Consider the following 23,737-nt stretch of genomic DNA (forward strand, 5'->3'; position numbering starts at 1 on the left):
AAAGAATTTGTGAGTAGGGGCCATCTGCAAGCCAAGGAGAGAGACCTCAGGATAAACCAAACCTGCTGACACCTTGGTCTTGGACCTCTAGCCTCCAGCACCGTGAGAAACAAATATCTGTTGCTGAATCCCCCCAGTCTGTGGCACTTTGTTGTGGCAGCCCCAGCAAGATAATGAACATGCCTAGAATTTTTAAATAGGATGCGTAGCACATAACAGCACTGTGCTCTGACATTACATTTGTCAATCTCTCAACCGTGAGAGATGAAGAAAACTGAAGGGGAAGTCTGGGATTAGAACCAGGGCTGGTGACTCCAAGGCCCCATTCACAGTCTGCCTCCATGCCCCCCAGTGGGGCCCCACTTGGCCCCCTGCATCTCAGACTCCCTCCTTGGACAGATCATATACCTGTGTGTCTTTGCACATGCTGTTCCCTCTGCCTGGAATGCTCTTCTCACTGCTTGCCTCTTAGGCTAACTTCTATTTAATGATGCAAAACAAAGCCCCCTTTTCCCCCTTTTAATTTCTCTCATTCACATTTATTTACTTACTAGAGGCCCGGTGCACAGTCCCTTGGCCTGGCCTGCGGGATTGGGCCGAAACTGGCTCTCTGACATCCCCCGAGAGGTCCCAGATTGTGAAAGGGCCCAGGCCAGGCCAAGGGACTCCATTGGTGCACAATGAGGGCCAGGGAGGGGTGCAGGTTTGCCAGCCAGGGAGGGCTCCAGGCATGTCCAGCCCATCTTGCTCAGTCCCCATTGGCCAGACGTCAGCAGCAAGCTAACCTGCCAGTTGGAGTGTCTGCCCCCTGGTGGTCAGTGCACATCATAGCAAGCGGTTGAGCAGCCTTAGCATATCATGAGCATATTATGCTTTGATTGGCTGAACGGACGACCGGACACTTAGCATATTAGGCTTTTATTATATAGGACTCTTTATCAAATTCATCGGACTCACATTATATTAATAATATATACCATTATGTAAATTTCAGTCGTACAGTTTTATAAGACAACATCTGCACACTCTACTGTGTGCTCCTCCCCTGAAGTCTAGTCCCTTCCGTCACCTGCATTTGACCCCTTTTCCCTTTGTCCCCACCCCCATGCCCAAGACAAAAACCCTTCTGGAAGGCCACCTTCTCTCCATGGTTCGCCTGACGGCCCTTACAGATTTGCTCCTCTTGAGGACTTCATTCATTTCTGTGCTTCTCTTCCTGATGGTGTTGTTTGTTAGACTGTGACCTTTCTACGTTAGATTGCATCGATGTGTTTGCTGTGAGTGCCTTGAGCATGAATTCCTAATTCCGGCACCAGATAGCCGCAAAGAGGCCCTCACACACCAGCCGGCTGAGGTCAGGAGGCGAGGTCGCACGTTGGGACTGGAGGGAACATTCCAGCCTTAGGAGTAGATCCTGAGCAAAGCCCTGCCTCCTGCCAGGACTCGGTGGGAGAGGCAGGTAAAAGAGGGAGGCCCAAAGTGCCCACTCGTGGCATGAGAACGGTTATTTGACTGTCCTTGGGGAAGCATTGTGGCAAAGGGGAGGGATGAGGGAATGGGTCCGGCCACCCCAGGCCCTTTCCCAGGCTGTATCTTGGGCACGTACCACTTCTCGGGGCCTCAGTTCCCTCAGGTGTGAAATGAGAACAACAATTGCCACCTTCAGAGGGGCTGGGAGGGTTAGATGTGGGTGGAGCGTTGGGCAGTGTGGGGCACCAAGGGATGGATGCTGGACTGCAGACCAGAGAGACACAGCTACTTGCCTGTGGTCACCCAGTAAGCTGGCCTAGGGTGGGGAACCGGCTCACCCCCAATGAAAAATTAGCATCTGTGTAACAGGGGTGACCTAGCTCACAAGAGGTGCGCCCATCAGCAGCTCTGTGCGGCGGGCTGGCTTGGAGGGAGGCATGGAGAACAGTGGGCCGACCAGACTCAGGGTGAATTCCAGTGGGCATTCTCCGAGGGTGAGGTCACCACCTCTAACTCCCCGGGGCTGCCTGAGTCACAGGCACCGCTGAGCCAGCTCTGGAGCAGGAGGGGGTGGTGCAGGGCCAGGACACAGTGCCACATGTAAGGCCCTCAGCCTGGCACAAGGACGGGCCCCTCCCTGGTGGGTACTGTGGTCCTTATCTCGGGCAGCCTGGTGTTTCCTGTTTAAGACGCAGCTTAGAGTAGGGGGAAGCGTGGGGAGGGAAAGCAGGGTGAGGGACACGTCTTGAGCTCCTACTAGGTACCACAAGGCTTCTACCCGCTTTGCCATGACCTCATTTGGTCATGATTGGTATTGACCTGTTTGTAGATGGTGCAACTAAAGTTCAAACTGGTGAAAATCTTGGCCCCAACGGGAAAGCCATGCAGCTCGTGGGTAAGAACACAGACTATGGAGTCAAACACGACTGAGTTCTGATCTGAGCTCCGGCACCTGTTAATGCCGACTGGCTTCAGCTTCCTAGGCCTCAGTTTCCTCGTCTGTAAAACGGTGATAATAATAGTCGCTGCCTATTGTGACATTTCAGTGAGATGCCGCATAACACGCGTCTGGCCGGTGCGAGCCATCATCGTCCCCGTGTCACTGATGTGACAATGAGCTTCAGGATGGCGAGGCTACTTGCCCAAGGTCACACCACTGGTGGGTGGCAAAGTCAGGACTTGAACCCAGGTCAGATTCTCCCTGCACACAACTATGGGGTGCCCAGTGGCGACCCCCAGCTTCCAAACGGCTGTCAGGAGGTGGCTGGAGAGGTGACACTGTTGGAACAACAGTGGCCAGATTTCCGATGGGGCCATGGAAGCCAGCGCTGGGGCCTGGGTCAGGGGCAGGTCTCCAGGCAGGAGCCAGAAACGGCAGAGCTGCCTGGAAGCTTGCTTGCCCCCCAGCGTCCTTGTCAGCCACGGACACGGCCCCAGCATTGTTCTCTGGACCCTCCCAGCCCAGGGCCTGCACATTCGGGATTTCCGGAGGCCTGGCCAGAACTACCTTCACTTTCCGGAGAAACTTTCCCCCGGTGGCCGGTGGCCGAGGTGGGGACTGCTGGGAAGGGCACTGGCGGCAGGTCTGTCAACATCCCCTTGACTGAACATGTCCGGGCCCCAGAGACGGCCCTCCTCGCTCACCTCTCATTTTCATTTTCGGGCTGGCTGAACTCGGACTGGCTCCAAGTCCCTTTCACACGCACACCGTGACCTGGGCGCGCGCCCCTTTCTGTGCCCTTAGGCGGGAGACTGGAAGGTACCTGAGCTCCCCTCAGCGCTGCCTTTGGCCCGGGAGTGGCCCGCAGCCCCTTGCTCTGATGTCTTGAGCATCAGCTTCTTGAGGGCCTGGTCGCTCTCCCGTGTTCCGCGTGTTTAGAAGGAACTCACGGTGGTGGCCACCAGCCACTCATCCAAATGCCTCTGAGAACGGCTGACGCTCTCGGGTGATGAGCACTCCTAGCTGAAGCGGGTCTCAGCCATCCCTGCCATGCCACTGGGCGGTCTGCTCCTCTGGGAAGGGGGGAGAACTGCCTGGCAGGGGTGTGGTGGGGTGACAGCAGGGAGCACCAGTGAGGGAGCCAGCACAGCAAACTCAAGCTCCCATCCCCACCTCCAGCCCCCAGGCCAACTGGATAGACTGGGCATCAGGAGAATAAATACCCAGAAGCCACACCCAGGACGGCAGCGGCTGGGGAGGCCTGTGGCTGTGACCCCTTCTCCTGGGCTCAGCAGGTGTCTGCGTTTCAGAGCGTAGGAGGCTGGTGCCCGTGCCCCCAGCAGGACCACCGGGCCCTGCAGCTGCACTGCCAACCCCTCTGCCACAGGCCCAGGAGGCGAGGTGGCACCCACAGGGCAGCAGTGGGGCAACGCTGCAGAGCCGGCAGTGCCTGGTGAGTTCAGCGCCGTGGAATTAGTCAAAGGGGATCTCCCTGAGGGTTGTGTGCCCACGGCCAGTGACTCAGGCCAGGAGCAGCCTCACGGGCAGCGGTTGCCAACCTGGGAGGTCATGGCCACCAGCTCACCTCGCACCAGCACACCTTTTAAGGAGAGGGAGCTGAGGCCCTGCCAGGCCTCTGCCAGGCCTTCTCCGCACCTACCCAGGGCAGAGAGGCCAGACCCCCACGTGGGCTCAAACCTGGCTTCGTCACTTATTTTTTGGCATTGTCACTTTCTAGATGTGACCTTGGGCAAGTGAATTTCTCTGAACCAGTTTCTTCACCTGTGACATAGAAATGCTGGCCTCACAAGAGAGGAATTAAATGAGGTAATGTGTGTGGAAATCGCTTGGCAAGGGGCACCTTTTAAGGAGTGGCAGTGGGAAGGGCCCGGGCTTGGGAGTCAGGGTGCCTGGGCCCTGGATTCTGGCCCTGCCCCTTACTCTCTGGGTGTCTTTGAAAGCTTGGCATCCGTGCCTCTTTCATAAAATGAGCTGCCACTACCTGCCTCATCGGCCGGTTGTGGGATTAAGATCTCACATGCACTACACTTTATATGCTGATAGGGGAGGGGCCGGCCTGCCTGGCCTTGAACCCCAGCCCAGGTACCTGTGGGCTTCATGGTCTTGGACAGGTCCTCACGCTCTCAGAGCGGAACTCACGTGTAAAAGGGAACAAGGGTATTGCTCACCTAGGGCGGCTGCTGGGGGAGAGGTGCTCAGACCATTGCCTGGCACCCAGGAAGTGCTCTCACTCATGCCACATGGCTCTTTCTCCACCATCACCAGTTGCCGGTCTGTTTCCCCTCCACGGCCTTTGAGATCCCAGGCCTGTCGTCTTTCTGAGGCCACAGGCCCCACACCCCACTTTCGAGGCAACCCCGCTCTTCTGGTCATCACAGCAGCCTTCCCAAGGCAGTCCCTGGGCGGACCCCTCAAAGACCTGAGTAACTCAGGTAGCTCTGATGGGAACAGGCAAGCCACCGAGGAGTGTGCACACAGCTATGGACATAGCACCCAGGACCTAGGGGGAGGGTGCCAGGATACCCTGCTGTCCAGCACCCATGGCTCCTGGATATCTGGCACCCATCTGGGCAACCCCGCCAAGGGGCAGCTCAAACCTAGGAAGGAGATGGAGGCAGGCCCCTCAGCTGGCAGCCTGGTCTGCCCGGCCCTCCTCTGTGGGCCTCAGGGAGCTGAGAACAGAGCCCAGCCCCAAGGCTGAGGGGTTCCTGCAGTATGGACAGCCGCCGGGCTCCCTCAGGCACCAGGCGTCACATGGGAGTGGCCATGTGCCAGTCAGTAGAGAAGGAGGCCCCAGAGGATCAAGGGGACCAGTTGTAACAGCCCAGGCTTCAGAAACAAACATGTCTGGGTAGAGACCTTGGATCTGTGGCCTGTGAGCCTCCGTGTCCTCATCTGTATAATGGGGTCAATGTGTGTGTGAAGGTGTCCCCAGAACAGTGGCCATCCCTGACAAGTGTTAGTAGGGAGAGGGCTGATCAAGGGCAAGTGGGTGGTGGGAAGTCAGAGACAGGGGGAGAGCAGCCCGGCCTGGGAAGGGGTCTCAAGTGCTCCCAGAGCCACAGATGGAAGCCGGCGACAGTGCAAACCTCCATTTTATTGGTCTCATTTGTTCATGGCAGAGCCTCCTGCTCAGAGAACCAAAGGGCCTGCTGATGGTGAGGGAAGGTGGAGTCCGAGTCTGCGGGACTCCCCGAGCCCAATGTGTTCACTGCCCTGGTGCCTGGGAGGAAAGAAGGGAGGTGGCCCGGGGGTGGGGTGGCTACAGAGTAATTTAGTGTGGGGCCCAGGGTCTGTTCTTCACAGCAGGAGGTAGAAGGATCACATAAAGTTCTTTATTACAGACCTACAAAAAATGAGAGAATTATATATTACTCTCACTTGTTTGGGTTTCTTTTTACAAAACAACAGCAGGAAAGAAAAATGCAGGAGGCAGATGAGCCAGGCACTGGGGTTAGGATCAGAAGGGCCCGGGGAGATGAGGACAAGCTGCTACTGGGCCCAGGCTCTCCAAGCGCCTTGGGAGAGCTGACAGCCCTCGAGGGAGCAGCCACTGAGAGTGGGAGACCGCTGTCCCCAGGTCAGCAGCAGCACTGTTCCCCTGGCGGCCACCCTGGCAGGCAGCCGGCTGGAAGCACTGGATCCGTGCTTGGAGGCCTGGTCTTTAACATGGCCCCTCAGGGGCCAGACAGAAGGGAGGCGGCGGGAAGGGCCTGCACAGGACTGAGTTCTATCAGGGTCCTCCCAGGACCACGGGGCCCCAGCGGGCAAAGTATCAGGGTTCTTTCCTGCTTGTCAGGCAATCAGCTTCTTCATGAAGGCCTCCAGCTGATCCTCATCCTTGATGCCCACGAACTTGTCCACCACGTCCCCATTCTTGATGGCCAGCACGGTGGGCACAGCCGACACCTAGACGGAGGGGACAGGGAGGCCGAGTCATTCAGAGGTGACGTGAACTCTTCAGTCGCCATCCCCAGGCCTCTGTGAGGAAGGCTGGTGGCTCATGCAGGGCAGTGACTGCCCCAGCCCTGGGCAGGCCCATCCCTTGGTGCAGGGGGACTGCAGGGCTGGAGGTCCCCCCCCCGGAGAAACGTTTCCATTGTGGGCTCCCAGAAGTACCCTTCCTCCCCCAACCGCATGACTGACTCACTGGCCCAGTGGTTTGGCTGGAATGACAGGAGATTAAAATAACCCATGCAGCTGCAGGCCCGGCTGGGGCGGGGCAGAGCTGAGGGGCTAAGAGAACTCTCCCGGGGGGCAGCCTGGGATGGGGGAGACCAGGATATGGAGTCTGAACCTGGCTTTGCAGCTTACTGGCTGGGGGCCTCGGCCAGGTCACACTCCTCTGGAGCTCAGGGTCCTTCCTCTTCCATCAAACAGGGGAGGTAGCATCTAGTTGTCGGTGTGGGTTAGGGACTAAAGGTTCACATACAGAGCTGAGTGGTTGGGAGTTGGGCTCCGAAGCTGGCTGAGCCCATCGTGGGCCACTCTGGGCAAGCCACTTTGTCACTCTTATGTATCAGTGTTATCATCGGCAAACCGGAGACACTAACAGGACTCATATTAGAGGCTGTGGGGGCTGAAGGAAATAATGCAGATTCTCAGCACAGTGCCCTGCACCTGGCAGGGCCGCCAGCAGTGTGAGAACCTGGCACGGTGCCTGGTACACAGTGGACACTCAGCATATGGTGGCTGCCTAGGGAAGGGCAGGACAGTCTAACCCAGGGCCCCATGAGAACCACTTCAGCTCAACGCCATGATGGCTAAAAGGGTCCAGAAAGTCACCAAGTGGAACTGGACAGTGTGGGAAGAGGGCTCAGCAATGTATGGTCTGGCGTTCCTTTATTATGGGGGTTGGCGGCAGCATTCTTGGCCTATGAGGCGTCCTCTCAAGCTCCCTCAGGGGACCTGCATAGATGACATGGTATGTAAATAAGGCCCACGATGCTCTGTAACACGATTTGCTGACAGCAACGAGCATTTTCTGTTCCCTGGGCTCCCTGCCTGCCACTGGTGGCCATTTGGAAAAAAATATATAAACACAACAAGATAAACACTGACTTATCTTCCACAAAGTTAACTACAGCAGTGATTTAGACAAACACACCAGGTCTTCACTTATCCCGGGTGCTGTCCTGTCCATGAGTCATCCTCGGGAGCCAGTCTTAGCATTTACAATGTTCAGCTGTACGTATGTCAGTTGCAAAGAACCGCAGGCCACTCACAGACTTCATGGGGCAGGCCTGGCACCCTCTGCTAATGGCCTTTGGGGACAAACGCAGCAGGTAAGATGACAGGGTCCCTGTCTTGGTTAGTGTCTTCAGGGCCCTTTAAGGACCAGCCTGGGGCTGATGTGGGTGGCATGTGTGGGCAGACGACATGTCACTAGTTCCTGTCCTTGTCACTCTTGACTCTGGCCTGGGTGATGGCATGAAGTGCAAGGGTCCAGCAGGTGGCGCGCCCTGTCTCCAGACACGGGCAGGGCCCAGAACAGCACGCTCCAGGATGCACCAGGGGCCACCGAGGCACATGGTTTGATGGTAAGATCACAGGGCTGGTGCTTTGTTCTTTTGCACCCTCTAGTGGTCTGTGAAGGGAGCGGCCTCGAATCTGGCAGCTTTTCAAGCACTAACTTTCACTTGGCCCTTGCGGGATCCCACCCTGTCCTCTTTCTTTAATTATCAGTGATTTTTGTTTGTCTGAGCTACCTGGCTGGCCAGGGCTTTGTCCTCTGTTTCTTAACAGAAACAAAAGCTGTACGTCATTGCACGTGAAGTGACCGAACTGTTTCCACGTGTCCTCTAAGCAGGACTGAAGTGGACTTGTTTTCCTCAAGAACTTCAGATAAGTCCTGTCATGATGGCACGTGTAGCCACACATGTGCTCGCACATACAGATCGCGCAGCCGCTGGGTGTACAGCATACACGCCATGACTGTATTTTCATGACAACCAAGGTCTGTCATTACTGATCAAGGGCGTCCTTTGAAGTTTAAACTTATACACATACACATAAACTTATACACAGAGCCACGGGCATGCCAGAGCCTGCATCTCCCAACACTGCAGGGGTACCGGGGCTGTGACTGGGCTCCCCTCACCCCCAAGGAGGAGGATATGGCTTTGCTGATCCCGAGTTTGGCTCACAAATCAGGAGGGGGCTGGTGCTTATAAACACAGCCTCAGGGAAGTGCACATAGGTCCTGGGCACATTCTCCGGGAGCTCATGTCCCTGAAAGCCGTCTCACCCCAGTTTCCTCCAATTGTTAAGGATCTACCAAGGGACAGGCACAGTACTAGGCTTTGCAAGGGACTGGCGACCTCCTCCCAGCTAACTGCAGAACTAATGCAAAGGGAGAGATGACTGTCACCCTGGCTGCCACATATTGGGCGCTTTTTAAGTGCCACTAACCACTTGTGTGTGTGATCTCATGAATTCTTGCCTCAAGTTGGGGTCATTTTCAAGACGAGAAGACTGAGGCACACAGACGGAGCGACAAGGGGCGGAGCTGGGATTTGACTTGGCTGTCCGCGAAGCAGTGATCACATTACCCGGTACCTCGGCCCAAGAACGAGGAACTGGAGGTAAATGCCACGTCCCCGCAGGGCTAGGAAGCACAAGCAGAGAAGCGTTCAAAGGGTGCCAGGCTCCAAACGAGAAAGGCCAAGTGCTTTGTAAAAGCTTTTAGATACAGGAAGATTCTCGGGGAAAATACTATTGAAAAAAATCAAATCCAACTCCATGGCCTTCTGGGAAAGGCAACACTGTGGAGACAGTGAAAAGGTCAGTGGTTGCCAGGGGTTCCCGGGGAGGAGGGAGAAAAGGGGAGCACAGAGGATTAGGGTTCTGAAACTGTTCTGTATGATGGTGTAACTGTGGGCACACGTCATTACAATTTTTTCCAAACCACCAGGAGGGAACCCTCTCGTGGACAGGTGAGAACGGCCTTTGTAAGAGTATCATGGCCCACGGCCAGCCCAGGGCTTTAACTTTTTTCCTAAAATATATTTTTATTGATTTCAGAGAGGAAGGGAGAGGGAGAGGAGACAGAAACATCAATGTGAGAGAGAATCATTGATCGGCTGCCTCCTGCACGCCCCCCCCCCCCTTCCCTGCCCCCCGGGAATTGAACTGTGGCCTCCTGGTGGATTGGGTAAATTTTTAATAGGTCGATCGCAACCACTGAACCACACCAGCCGGGAACTTTGCTCCTCGATACTTGGTCCCAGACTCCCAGTGGCATCACCGGGAAGCTTGTTAGAAATGCAGAATCTTGGGCCCTACCTGGACCTACTGAATCAGTCTGCTTTTCAACATCCCAGGTCATATTCATGTTTGAGAAGCACTGATTTAGAAGACATTCAAAACAGGGGATATGGTAGTGACTGAAGTATATAGTACATTCCAGCTATGGACTGTCTATGAAGTTATATGGAACATGAAAATGAAAACAAACAAACAAACAAAAAAAACTAACAAAAAACCCAAACGAGGGACCCTAAATGTTGGCAGTGGCTGTGTCTGGATGGTAAGATTACAGGTGACTTTCCCCCTTAGCGTTACTTGGCTGTTGTCCTAATGCTTTTTGAAGGGCACTCTGTAAGATTGGGAGATAAAAGGGTGGAACTCCCAGCATGAGAAGTAGGATGTGAGCCCGGCTGGTGTGGCTCAGTGGATCAGCGTCAACCCAAGAATCAAGAGGTTGCTGGCTCGATTCCTGGTCAGGGCACATGCCCAGGTTGGGGATCGATCCCCAGTAGGGCGCGTGCAGGAGACAGCCTATCCATGATGTTTCTTTCATTGATGTTTCTGTCTCTCTATCCCTCACCCTTTTCCTCTCTCTAAAAATCAACAAAAACATAAAAAATAAAAATAAAAAAAATAGTGGGATGTGAGGGGAGGGGCATTTGTGTGAGGAAAGAGACCCATGAGGGTGTGCTGGGCATGGGGGCTGTCAGGAGGGCTGGGGAAGAGGTGCCTAATTCCATGCATATAATTTTAAGCAGTTTCTCCAACACGTTACCCAACATTTGGAAAAGCTCTCAGGCCTTGGAGGAAGCTATCCCAGGAGGTACTTCGGATTTCTTAGCTGCCACGGCTTCCTCAGGCTCCCTTCCAAAAGGACAGGTGTGAAGGAAGGAAGGAAGGAAGGAAGGGCTGGGGGAGGGTCAGGAAGCATTCCTGTTGGAGCTTCCTAGCCTGCAGTGACATCTGCCCAGGGCTTGGCAAAACAAGGAGGTTGGGCTCAGCTGACTGAGCCCAGCAGCCTTGGGGTCTGCGTGACTCGCACATACTATCTGGACAGTGAGAGGAGGAGAGAGATCTTATCTCATAAGAGTCGTGGGTCTCCCCGCGGGCCCCCCCCACACACACACACACAAACACACTTTCTAGGCTTAACACAGGACCTTGGTGCCCAGCCCAGCATCACCAGGTCCCCTGGAATGCAGGTGGGGTGGCCTGGGAGCTCTCACCACCAGTGTGACCACCATTGGCAAGGACTGGGTTGCTCTTCTTTTCATCTGCACTGTTACCACAGTTCCTGGCACATGGTTGTGTCTGCTGAGGTTCCACTGGCGGAGCTTGAAGCTGTGGTGTCCGGCAGTGCCAGAGGGAGCATAAGACTTTAAGCCTGCCCATCGCCCTGGGGATGCCCAGGAGCTCACACCAGAAGGCCACATCCTCACTCTCCCAGCTGCTGTGGGCCTCCAGGGACCGAGGGCAAGGAGGGAAAGCTAGGGGCATCTGAATGGCCAGGCAAGTGCTCCTCTGACTGAGTGATCAGTGGGAGAGCTTTTGAAAAATACAGCAACTCACCCCCCTGCCCAAACTCTTGTAAGCGGCTGCCCCAGTGCCATGGGTGTTGTAGAATAGTAAAAAGCTAGGAAAATTCTGGGACAAACGGAATAGGGAAATTAAGGCAGATAGTTAAAAAGCACTTATAGCCACCTCGTAAATCCTATTTTCCCTAAACCAAGGACACTTAAGAGTAAATGGTTTTGCCCGACCAGCGCAGCTCGGTGGTTGAGCATCGATCTATGAGCCAGGAGGTTTCAGTTTGGTTCCTGGTCAGGGCACATGCCCGGGTCGCAGGCTTGAACCTCAGTGTGGGGTGTGCAGGAAGCAGCTGATCAATGGTTCTCTCTCATCATTGATGTTTCTCTCTCTCTCCCTCTCTCTGAAATCAATAAAAATATATTAAAAAAAAAAAAGAAAAGTAAAAGGTTTGCACTTCTTCCCAACCAGAGAGTAAATAGCTTAAATCACCCTACACAGGGATACAAATAACGGAAATCCAATTAAGTGCCATTTGCCAACCACACCCAAGGACAGACAAATTAAGAGAAAAAAATCTAATTTTGGTAATCAGCATAAAGCTCGCAAATATTTTACTGACCTGCCCCTAAGACCTCCCCTAAACATCCAGACTTTAAAACCCCTGAAAATGAAGGTTCCCCCCCCCCCTCAGGCACATGTCCCCTGACCTCTAGGGACCCCATGAGCCTGGCAGTCGGGAGAGCAATGGTCCTGTTTCCATGTCCTTAACGTGTTTTTGCTGTGGTCAGTGAACTCTTGCTTACTTTTCTACACTTTGTCTCCTTATGGAAATCTTTCCCTCGAGAAGAGGAGAACTGACGCTCCTCTCCCCCAGGTAACGGATGGTCTACCTGGGTAACACCCCCCCCACCTGCAGCAGTTAGTCACGGCTTTGCCTGCCCAGCATCCGGCAGCCTGGTTCTCCCTCAGGGGATCCCTCAGTCCCAGCTCAACGGGCTCCACCCTCCACCTGCACTTCCTGCCCCAGGACAGGCTGGAGCAGCGGTTCTCAACCTTCCTAAGGCCGCGACCCTTTAATACAGTTCCTCATGTTGTGGTGACCCCCAATTTCACTGTTACAAATTGAACACAATTAAAGCATAGTGATGAATCACAAAAACAATACGTAATTATATATGTGTTTTCCGATGGTCTCAGGCGGCCCCTGGGAAAGCGTCGTTCGACCCCCAAAGGGGTCGCGACCCACAGGGTGAGAACCGCGGGGCTGGAGGATGCACATCTTTGCCTGACCTGGTCTAGGAAGAGCTGATCCTGAACTTCCAAACTCTGAGGAGGCCCCCTCTTTCAGTCACTTGTTATCTGAAGGAGGGTGGGGAGGGGATTCATTCCAGCCAGATCCAGGTATTTCCAGAGAAACAGAACCCTGGATATTCATGTGAAATCTCCTGAGTTTTAAATACCAACATCCGGTTTGGGATTTTAAGCAAACTGCTGCAGGCACACAGGCCCTGCTATTGTGGGAGCAAACCTGTGAGGCCCTGACCTCAGGGCCTTTGCATTTGATTCTGCTCTGCCCAGACTGCTCTTCAACAGCTGCCTCCAGGTCTTAGATGTGGACTTCTCCCTGAGACCTTCCCTCGCTGCCCCAGGCTCAGCACTCTCACCCCCTCTCCCTGACTTACTTTTCTCAATAGCATTTATTATCTACAATACGGATCAGGGAACTACTGCCCACAGGCAAACCCAGACGGCTTCCTGTTTTGTTTTTTTTAAAAAAATATATATTTTATTGATTTTTTTACAGAGAGGAAGGGAGAGGGATAGAGAGTTAGAAACATTGATGAGAGAAACATCGATCGGCTGCCTCCTGCACACCTCCTACTGGGGATGTGCTCACAACCAAGGTACATGTCCTTGGCCGGAATTGAACCTGGGACCCTTCAGTTCGCAGGCCAACGCTCTATCCCAGGGGTCCTCAAACTACGGCCCGCGGGCCACATGAAAACACAAATATTGTATTCGTTCCCGTTTTGTTTTACTTCAAAATAAGATATGTGCAGTGTGCATAGGAATTTGTTCATAGTTTTTTTTTAAACTATAGTCCGGCCCTCCAACGGTCTGAGGGACAGTGAACTGGCCCCCTGTTTAAAAAGTTTGAGGACCCCTGCTCTATCCACTAAGTCAAACTGGTCAGGGCCAGCTTCCTGTTTTTGTAAATAAAAGTTTTATTTGCACACAACCATGCCTATTTGTTTATATACTGTCTATAGCCCCTTCAGTGCTAAAATGACAGTTATTTGCAATAGAGACCAATGCCCTATGAATCTTCAAATATGTGCCCCCTGGCCCCTTAGAGAGAGTTGGCTAACCCTAACCTAAAATACCAGAACGTAGGCTCCACGAAGGCAGGATTTTGTCATTTTGTTCACTGCCATTTGGACAGCACCAAGTAACAGCACCTGGTACTGAAGGGACTCTAAATCAGGGTACTTCATGTCCTTGTGTATGCCCTGCTCTTGGCCCTTCCTTCGTCACCATGCATCCTTCATGGCTCTGCTCAGAGTCCCTCTAATATGATGCCTTCCTTGTCCCCCGCCTCGGCACCCACCACCCCCCTCTCCCCACCCCCCCCCATACAATCAGTCCCTTCTTTTGTGCATGTCTTTTCTCATCCTACATGGAAATAACCTGTCTGCTTGTTCTGTCCCCGACACTAAGGGCTGCTTGGGGGCAAGTAGCTCATCTGTGCCAGAGCCCAAATGCCTGGCACACTGCAGGGCTCTCAAACGACTGCTGACTGAACCTGTGGATGAATGAATTCGGGTTCAAAGGACGGCATCAACGTCCCGGAATGCAGAGGACCACCTGGTCGTGCGTTCTACTTTCTACAGGTGGCAAAGAGAGACACGCGGCTGAGAGGTTCAACGGAGTCACCTTTTCAAAGTGCTCTGAGTCACTGAGAGCTCCAGGAAAATCAGGACACCTCCCTGACTGGTCTCCAAGACATCCATCTCCTGCACCAGCCATCCCGTGGCCCCAAGCATCCCCCAAACCAATGGTCGGCAAACTGCGGCTCGAGAGCCACATGCGGCTCTTTGGCCCCTTGAGTGTGGCTCTTTCACAAAATACCATGTGTGGGCGCGCATGTACAGTACGATTGAAACTTCGTGGCCTATGCACAGAAGTTGGTATTCTGTTTAAGAGCCACACTCAAGGGGCCAAAGAGCCGCATGTGGCTCTCGAGCCGCAGTTTGCTGACCACTGCCCCAAACCAACCGCCCTGTGGCAATCCCCTGCCCACCCATACCTCATACTCTATGGCGAGGTCTGTGTGGTCGTCAATATCCACCTTGGCCATCACCACCTTTCCATGCTGCTTGGCCACCACCTTCTCTAACCTTGGCCCCAGGATCTTGCAGGGCCCACACCACCTGGGAAGGGGAGAAAGGAAGCACCCCGTCACAAAAGCACTCACCGACTGACCTACGGGCTCCCCAAAACATGCCCTTGACCCACATCTTTCCGAGGGACCTTTTGCCCTTATTACCTGTTTATAGTGTTTGAATATTAACCTGTAATGCTGCTATGCCAAATGGCAATGCCAAGAGACTCTGTAACGGGGCCTCATCCTGAGACTCTTATAAAGGTTATTTCACTTACTGCGACAGAGCTAAAAGAAATGTGTTGTCATGTAGGAAAACACAGGACTTGAGGTTAAAAGGTTTGGGTTCAAAGAGAGGCTCCCCACCCACCAGCTGATCGCTCTGGGGCCCAGTTTCCTCATGTGGAAAAGAGACTACTCTCAGGGCCGTGATGAGAAGTCAGCGGAGGCAGCACAGGCGAACATGCTGTGTGAGCTGTAGGGTGACTTCGAAGACTTCACTGACTCAGAACTGAAAGGAGGAGAAACCAATGGCTGGCGGGGTCTACAACATGTCAGCCACTGTGCCAGGACCGGCTCGGCTTTCCCTACACAGAACCCTCCGCCCCGCAAAGGATAAGAAAAGTGAGAAATGGAGGCCCGCGCGAGTTAAGAAACTGGAAGGTCACAGCTGGTAAGCAGCGCAGCGGAGACTGCAGCCCAAGGCTGTGCTCCAGGTGTCTTCCGTTAGCCCCCGGCTCCCCTGTGCTCCCCGGCCCCGTGTCAGCGGCTATCGCTGCACTGAACACTGTGTTTCTAGGGGGTGAGCTTTCAAGAACAGGTTGTCGTCCCCAGGTATGTGGCACTAAGGACAGTGCCTGGCACTGAATGAACAAACTCACACCCTGCTTCCTTGTTGGACAAGAAAATGAAGTATTGTGGGGAAGCACGGGGCTTGTTTGGGGAAGTCAAGGCAGGAGCTGCCGCCTTCGGCAAGGTCCCCCCAGAGGCCCCCGACCTTTCAGAGAATCCTTACAGACATTCCAACCAAGTCCCGCGCTTCTCCACAAGGTATCACCCCATTTATCATTCATTTCACACTGATTTTGAGAGAGTGGAAGGGACAGAGGGAGGGAGAGATCTGTTGCCTCCCGCATGTGCCCCGGCTGGTGCCGGGGGTCAAACCTGCAACCCAGGTATGTAACTTTGATTGGGAATCGAACCCGAGGCCCTTCGGTGCGAGGGCCAACACTCTAACCACAGAGGCAGACCAGCCAGGCTGTCATTCACTTTGGAAGCCCTCTCTGGAGCGCTCACTATACCAGGAGGGCAGAAGAGCTCTGCCTTCCATGAATCCCTGGCTGCTGACTCCTATTTCATTTTCAGCCTTTAAAACCCTTTCCACTCAGAGATTTCAACACCTCAAAACCCAGCCTGCAAGACCTTGTCTCCTATGACAAGCGAAGAAAGGGAAGTACAAGGGCATCAAATGGCCTTCCCGGGGTGACATGGTGAGTCAGAGAAAACAGGAAAAAAAGCAAAAGAATCTGTCAGACATCTGTGCAGAAAGCCTCCCAACTTGTAACTCAGGCTACACTGGCTCCTTCTAGAACAGTGGTTCTCGACCTCGGCTGCACATTAGAATCACCTGGGAATCGTTTCAAAATCCTGATTTCTGGGCCTCATCCTCCGGAAATTCTGTTTCTTTGTCACTAATGTTGTGGCCTCACCCCATAACAAAGAAACAGAATTTCCAGAGGATGGGGCCCAGAAATCCGGATTTTAAAAAGATTCCCAGGTGATTCCAATGTGCAGCCAAGGTTGAGAACCACTGCTCTAGGTATAGTTTCCCTGCTTTGGTCCCAGCTGAACATGACGCTGAGCCATTTGGGCAGAGAATACAGAACACAGGTGGCTCCCAGCACTAATCACAGCGAGCTTTCAAGGCTGTTTCCTGGTCTGTCTCCTACCAGACGACACTCAATCGCTGAGAGCACGGATTGGGTCCTCCCAGTATTGGTAGCGAGTCTCTGTATGAGAAGCATCAAACGTGGCACTGAGACGTCGCTGGCACTCAAAATTATCTGAACAAGCAACACCCGTCTTCTCCTGGGCCCCAGGACTCACTGTGCATGGAAATCCACCACCACGGGTGTCTCGCTGTTGACAACTCGGTCTTGAAAGTCAGGTCCATCCTGGATGTTGAAGGTTGTTGTGCAGACTCTGGTGGTGTGTAATGGCCGGGCGTGGCGGGATGTTACTGTCAGCTCACCGGGACTGTGCTCTGGGGCCTGCAGCGCCCTGGAGATGAGGGGTGCCCACCGACCTTGAGGGGGTTTCCTGGAGATGCCGGAGGCCAGGAACCTCCTCAGGAGAAGTCGCTGAGCCATCTGTGAGGGGGAGAAGCAGGAAGAGCTGTGGCAGAGAACCGGAGCAAGGTATGTGGGAGGGCCGGGGGCTCAGGATTCAGGGCTGGGAGCAAAATGCCAGGAGTTACATAAGCTTTCCGGAGTGGAGGTGCGTGAAGAATGAGAATCAAAGGGAAGAAGGAATTGCAAACCACGACAGGAAAATTGGGTTGACAACCGAAAAGAAATCAGGGTATCGGTGTTATTACAACAGAAGAATGGGCGGGGGGAAAACACACAATATTTACTGCTAAGGGCCACGTGCTTTATATACATGATTGTCCTCCCGGACCAACTTCTGAGAAAGTTTCTACATATAGTATTGCCGGTTTTACAGACAGGGAAGCGGAGGCTCCGTTTGGCACGCCCAAGGTAACCCAACTATTCTTACATAAGAGTCAACATGGGAACCCTAGGCCGTCTGCAAAGTCCTTACGCTATCAATCCCTTTTAACAAGTGTTTTAGTGGGAAGTTAAGGGAAAGGGGGGGTGGGGGAGTATAAAAAAAAACAGGAAAGAGGAACCACAATTCACGGAGGAACCAAAGGGTACAGAAACAGGAGTGTGGGGGGTAACTAAAAAAGAAGGGACGCATGTGTTGACGGAATTGGGGAAACCCGACCCCACCAGGGACCCCGACTCTCCCGAAGGCAAGCCCTCCCGCCCGGGGCCTCCGCCCACTCGGCCGCCGGACCCCGCGGGAGCGCGCCCGCAGCGTGCCTCGGCCGTGACACCACCTCCAGCCGCCCACATGGGCTCCCTACCTCCCTGCAGCGCGAGATGCACAGCCCGGCCCTCCCGCCTGTCAAGGGCACTTCTGCCGTCACTTCCTTAGAGGCGGGCCTTAGCGTCACTTCCGGGGACGGGCAACCTGGGGCACGTCTCAGCACAACTGGAGGGTGCGGCTCGGATTTCGGCCAATGGGGATGGCGGGAAAAGTGACAGCTAAAGGGGCGGAGCCTCAAGTAGGGACCGGAAAAAAGGCGCTCTGAAGATTGGGGAAGAGGCCGGAAAAGGAAGGGCGGGCCCTAGGGGAGGGACCGGAAAGGCGGTGGCTCTCGGGGGCGGGACCGGAAGGGGCGGGCCTAAGAGGAGGGTCCGGAAGAGGGGGTGCAAGGAGGCGGGAACGCGAGGGAGGTACTGTTGGGAGAGGAGGGAGGGAGGTGTGACTCTGGAGTTTGCAAACTCAGTCGGCTTTAAGCTCAGCCACCACTGCCCATCCTTCTGCCTCATTCCTTGTCTTCCCCAAGATCCTAAGGTGCTGAGAGGTTCTTTCCGTCCATGTTTACAAATGAGGGAGCTCAGCTCCTGCAAACTGTAGTGTCCGTTAAGAGGCGTAAGACTGGGCGTCAGGAGGCCGCTTTTGCCCTTTTCTGTACCACGCAACTGAGTGAGTTCGTGTGCCCCGCGGGCTTTAGTTTCCCAATATGTGGCATGGAGGGCTGGGCTTCTCGGGCATCAGACGGTGTGGATTCTTGGAGGGCCTGCCTTTGAGGCCCCAGGCAAAGGCCCTTCACGCTGCGAGTTCAGAGCTTGCCATCCCAGATGTGCTCCTGGGGGATGTCATCCCAGATGTGCTCCTGGGGGATGTCATCCCAGACGTGCTCCTGGGGGATGTCATCCCAGACGTGCTCCTGGGGGATGTCATCCCAGACGTGCTCCTGGGGGATGTCATCCCAGACGTGCTCCTGGGGGATGCGGGTTGTTTTGAGATGAGGGCAGTTTTAGCCTCAGGCTCAAGAGAAACATCTGCGTCTCCCTTGAACTATCTAGAAGAGATTGAATTAGGGGCCTTGCCCATAATAGATTATCAGCGATAATTTGTTGTTGTTAATTCTCACCTGAGGATATTTTCCCATTGATTTTTAACGAGTGGAAGTGAGGGAGAGAGATAGAAACATCGATGTGAGAGACACTGATCAGTTGCCTCCTGCACTTGCCCTGCAACTAAGGTACATGCCCTCGGCTGCAGTCGAACCCAGGACCACACTCTAGGGCAGCGATCGTCTTTTCCAGTTCATCTGCATCGGTGATGTAGGTGTTTGATCAGCCAACCACTGCTGGTCCGTGAGGTCTGAAAGGTTGGCGCCCGCTGCTCTACGTGACACAGCAAACTTCTATTTACTAAACGGCTGTTGTTATCATTTTGCAACGATCCTGTGGCGCCCGCAAGGCACCTTTCCCCATCCCTGGCTCAGAATGTCTCTGTACCCGGTTCTCTTTCTATCTCTGAACCTCCCCTGCACGCGGGGTCTCTGACTGCTGTATGCGGGGCTCTCATACATATGTATGAAAAGAAACCTGGTTATTTTATCTTGCCAATCTGCCTTGTGTCTATCTGACTATTAGACCAGCTACGAGAACCTGGAGGGCAGAGGAACGTCAGGCCCTCCCTGTCTGACAGTAGGGGTCTAGGCATCTGTGTGTCCCAGGCTGGGGCCACAACCACCTCTTGGCTCCTCTGCACCCGGTACAAGCACTCATGGCCCCTTATGGTTCTGTGAGTACATCAGTGTGTTCTCCTCCTCACCCCTGCTCCATTTGAAATGTGTTTTTCCCTCTCTCCACTTGCTTGAACACCTAGACTACTCACCCCCTCTTCTTTGAGCAGCATTAATTGCTTCCTTCTCTCGAGTGCTTTGTTGTAACTCTCACAGAACACATTGCAGTGTCTGTCTCTTCACTAGACCATATGCTTCCTGAAAAGTAGGGATTTGTAGCTTTCATCTGACTCCATATGCCCAGCACCAACCTGATACAGTGCCTCACTCACAGGGGATGTTAGTAGATGCTCCTTGAGCTGCCTATCTTTGGATATCTAAGGGAGTGGAGTGCAGTCAGAGAGGTTCCATGACTTGTCCAAGGTCATGAAGCAAGTCCATCTCACACCTCCATTCAGCCTACACTCCAGCCAGTGGGAATCGCAGCTGCAGAGTTCTTGTAAATGTCTCTCCCTTCCCTGTGAGATGGGGTATGTGGCGGAACAGCCGCAGTCAGTAAAAGCTACAGGCGCTGTGAGGAGGGAGGACGAGCACCCTCACACCGAATTTGTGGCTTACAACCAGCAAAGACCAGCTTGATCCAACACGGCAACTAATTTCACCTGGTGGTAACCCCTAGCCTCATTATATGCTCATTACATGCTAAATGACACACCACACCATCATGCTTGGAAAGAGAAAGCCCATATAAGGGCAGGGAAATGCTGACTGAGCTCCCCAGAGAAATCTCCACCCTGTTCCCCAGAAGATCTTGAATATTCCTGTCCCTTATTGAATTCCCTACACCCCGGATTACATGCATCTCAATAAAGGCAGCAAATTCCGCTAAAGGGGCTGCTCTATTGGTGGAGCAGCCCATTCTCGGCCTCACTGCTTCACTGATAAAACCACTTTCACTTTGAACGATGCTGGCATTTGAAGTCTTCCCCGCAGGAAGCCGAGAGAACCCACCCTGGGTCACGGATCCTCTGGTCCCCAGACCTCAGAACGCCTGCGTCATCTGTACTTGGTATTGCTGGTCCCTATAACTGGGGGGCTTTTCCCTCTACTCTCCCTCCACCCGAGAAAAGGCTTCCAGATACCAGATTAGCATCGTCTCTGGAGACCCGTCCCTGAGCCTCCACAGCCCCTGTGCGCCTGCCAGTCAACACACTCGGAACTCTGTTCTTATTGTTTCTTCACCCCTCACTCCTCACTAGACTGTCGGCTTCTGTCTCTCCATTGCTAACCTCAGGGCTTGGTGCATCAGAGTAGGTACTCTGATGATCGGTTCCGTGAACAGGCAGCAGGGATCCTCATCAAATCTTCCCACCACAAAATACCCTTTCCCCCACCACGTACATAGCCCCATTTTGCCTTCCAAAGTCATTGCCATGCTTCTCCCCACCCCCTCCCCCAATTCATTTTGATCACAAAATTATTTTTCCTCTGTCCAACTGGCAGATTCACACCCTCACTCCCCAGGTGGGCGGGGCCACAGCCACAGCTGCCCAGGGGCCTTCTTCTGGGATGAGGGGAGGGAATATTTGGGATAGGTGCACATCCCCTGCCCACCAGCAGCCATGCCAGCCAGATTCTACTTAATAAAGCCCCTTGTTCATCGCCGGCAGAAGACCAGGTGAGGGCCTGGCACCATGGCCTTCTCCACCTTATCTGGCTCTTGCTTAGCCTCTGTCCCCACCTAGGACTGGAGCCAACAGGGGTGATCCACAGGGGGACCCCCAGCCCCCCTGGCTCTCCTGAGGTCAGCATCCCTGGGTGCAGCTGTTCCTGCTGATGCCCGATGCCATCTGGCCGGGCACTTCCACCCTGTCCATTTTCATTTCTGTTTTTCTGTGTCTCCAGCACTTTCTCTTCCAGAGCCACCTGTTAACCCTATTCAGCATTTCCTCCACATTTTCTGGAAGGCCAATGCCCTTGCTTGATTCACACTCCAAATCCAAAGGAAAACCAGTCCTATGTATTATTTTAAATTTTATATATATATATATATATATATATATATATATATATATATATATATATGTTTTTATTGATTTTTAGAGAGAAGGGGGAGGGATAGAATCATCAACCTGGGCCAGGAATTGAGCATGTGAGCTCTTGGTTCATAAATCAGTGCTCAACAACTCAGCCACACCATAGTCACTTTACCTCTGTTAGCCTCAGACTTGTCATCTGAGAAATGGGAACAAAGATACCTTCTTCTCAGGGCTGTGAGGTTGCAGGAAGATTGGGGTACAGGGCCTGGTGCACTGTCAGGTGCATTGATGAATGATGAATGAATCTCCTTCCCTCCTGCAGAGGGAAGGAGGGAGCCTGTGAGGCACGCAGAGAGGGCGGCACTCACGCTAGGCCACAAAGGGGCTCCTCAGCTGTAGGGCAGCTTGTCTGCCAAGTCAAAGGCAGGTTCAGGGTGCAGGGGTGAGGGGAAGGGAAGGCAGCCAGGACTGGCAGCCTGAGCTCCGGGTAAAGCTTCAACTGCTACCTGTCTGGTATTTTATTGCGGTGTTTTTCAGACTGTGATATGTGAGTCACCAGTGGGTTCATGAAATCAATTCAGTGGGTTGTGATCAGCTTTAAAAAGATGAACAGAATTGGGGGACTCTTTCCCCCTCCCCACGTGGGAATCTGTGCTTGTTTCTCAAATGTCCACCTTTTGCTATAAAAAATAAATAAATAAAAAGATGAACAGAATTGAAAATAGAGAATGCTGCATGTTACAAGTATTATTTTGTTCGTGTTATTTCTATATGTCTGTATGTCCTAGGTTGTGATATAGAATGTATTCCTTTTTTTTTTTTTAAAAGAAGGCTCTCTGAGTAAGCCAAGTTAACTTTAAAAAAATTTTTTTTTTACTGATTAATATAGAGAGGAAGGAAGAGGGAGGGATAGAAACACCAATGATGAGAGAGAATCATTGATCAGCTGCCTCCTGCATGCCCCCCACTGGGGATCAAGCCTGCAACCCAGGCATGTGGCCCTGATGGCAGTCAAACCTGGGACTCTTCAGTCCACAGGCCAACACTCTATCCATTGAGCCAAACCAGATAGATTCTAGAATGTATTTCTTTTTTTTTTTTTTTTTTTAATATATTTTATTGATTTTTTACAGAGAGGAAGGGAGAGAGATAGAAAGTTAGAAACATTGATGAGAGAGAAACATCGATCAGCTGCCTCCTGCACATCTCCTACTGGGGATGTGCCCGCAACCCAGGTACATGCCCTTGACCGGAATCGAACCAGGGACCTTTCAGTCCGCAGGCCGACGCTCTATCCACTGAGCCAAACCGGTTTTGGCATAGAATGTATTTCTTACTGTGGATCGTGGTCAAAGGGTTTGAAAGCTACTGATAGATTGAAAAGTTACCAAACAACTGACACTGTTCTAAGCACCCCACATGCACTAACTCATTTAACCCTATAGCCCTATGAGGTTGGTACTGTTACAGCCCCCAACTTACATATGGGGAAACCGAGGCACATAGTGGTTAAGTAACTTGTCCAGGGTCACCCAGATAGTAGGAGCTGGAAGCTTAAAGGTGCTGTACTTCCCCTAGCAGAGGTCTGATCTAACGCTAGACTGCTGCCTTTCCTCCACTCAGCCCCAGGGACCAGCCAGCCATCTAGAGCCTAGATTCTAGGGCAGGGGTCCTCAAACTACGGCCCACGGGCCACATGCAAATACAAACATTGTATTTGTTCCCGTTTTGTTTTTTTTACTTCAAAATAAGATATGTGCAGTGTGCATAGGAATTTGTTCATAGTTTTTTTTTTTTAAACTATAGTCCGGCCTTCCGACGGTCTGAGGGACAGTGAACTGGCCCCCTGTTTAAAAAGTTTGAGGACCCCTGTTCTAGGGCCATCAGAGCAACGTGGGCTCAAACATTGCAGCCGGCGGCAGGCCGTCAGCAGCGGTTGTGAGCAGAGCCGCCCACACGGCGGCAGTGTGGTTCTTTCAGCCTGCTCCACAGCGGCCCAGGCAAGCCGGGCACATCCTGGGGGCATGGGCTCCCCCAGGTCTGCAGGGCTGAGCACAGGGCATAAGGTGCTTCTCCCTGACCACGTGTCCGAGAACTTCATGGCTGGAGAGAGACACCTTAAAAACAAACAAACAAAAAACACAGAGAGCGGTGCTGGGCCGCACAGTCTAGCTGATAGTGAGTTCCTCTCCAAGGGGTGTTGGTCCTAGAGTATCTTTGTTTTCAGTTTCCGTCTTGATGGTAATTCTTTGTTAAACACTGTTGCAGAACAATTGGAA

General features: G+C 53.1%; 1 protein-coding gene across 2 annotated transcripts; it reads right to left on the reverse strand.

Annotated features, from left to right (window-relative positions):
• Positions 1-5,508: 5,508 nt before the first annotated feature.
• On the reverse strand, positions 5,509-17,805 carry TXN2 (thioredoxin 2). Of its 2 annotated transcripts, XM_081084134.1 has the most exons (5): positions 17,743-17,805; positions 16,698-16,960; positions 14,517-14,640; positions 6,219-6,340; positions 5,509-5,776 (listed from the first exon to the last, which is right to left on the reverse strand). In XM_081084134.1, the coding sequence occupies exons 2-4, from the start codon at positions 16,958-16,960 to the stop codon at positions 6,227-6,229; spliced, it is 501 nt and encodes a 166-aa protein (XP_080940260.1). In that variant the 5' UTR covers positions 17,743-17,805; the 3' UTR covers positions 5,509-5,776; positions 6,219-6,226. The 2 variants fall into 2 exon arrangements, with proteins under 2 accessions (XP_080940260.1, XP_080940259.1); XM_081084133.1 differs by having other exon boundaries at positions 5,509-6,340.
• Between the last annotated feature and the right edge of the window lie 5,932 nt (positions 17,806-23,737).

The sequence above is a fragment of the Myotis nattereri genome, assembly GCF_964212035.1.
Source record: "Myotis nattereri genome assembly, chromosome: 2".
In the NCBI taxonomy this organism is placed as follows: Eukaryota; Metazoa; Chordata; class Mammalia; order Chiroptera; family Vespertilionidae; genus Myotis; species Myotis nattereri.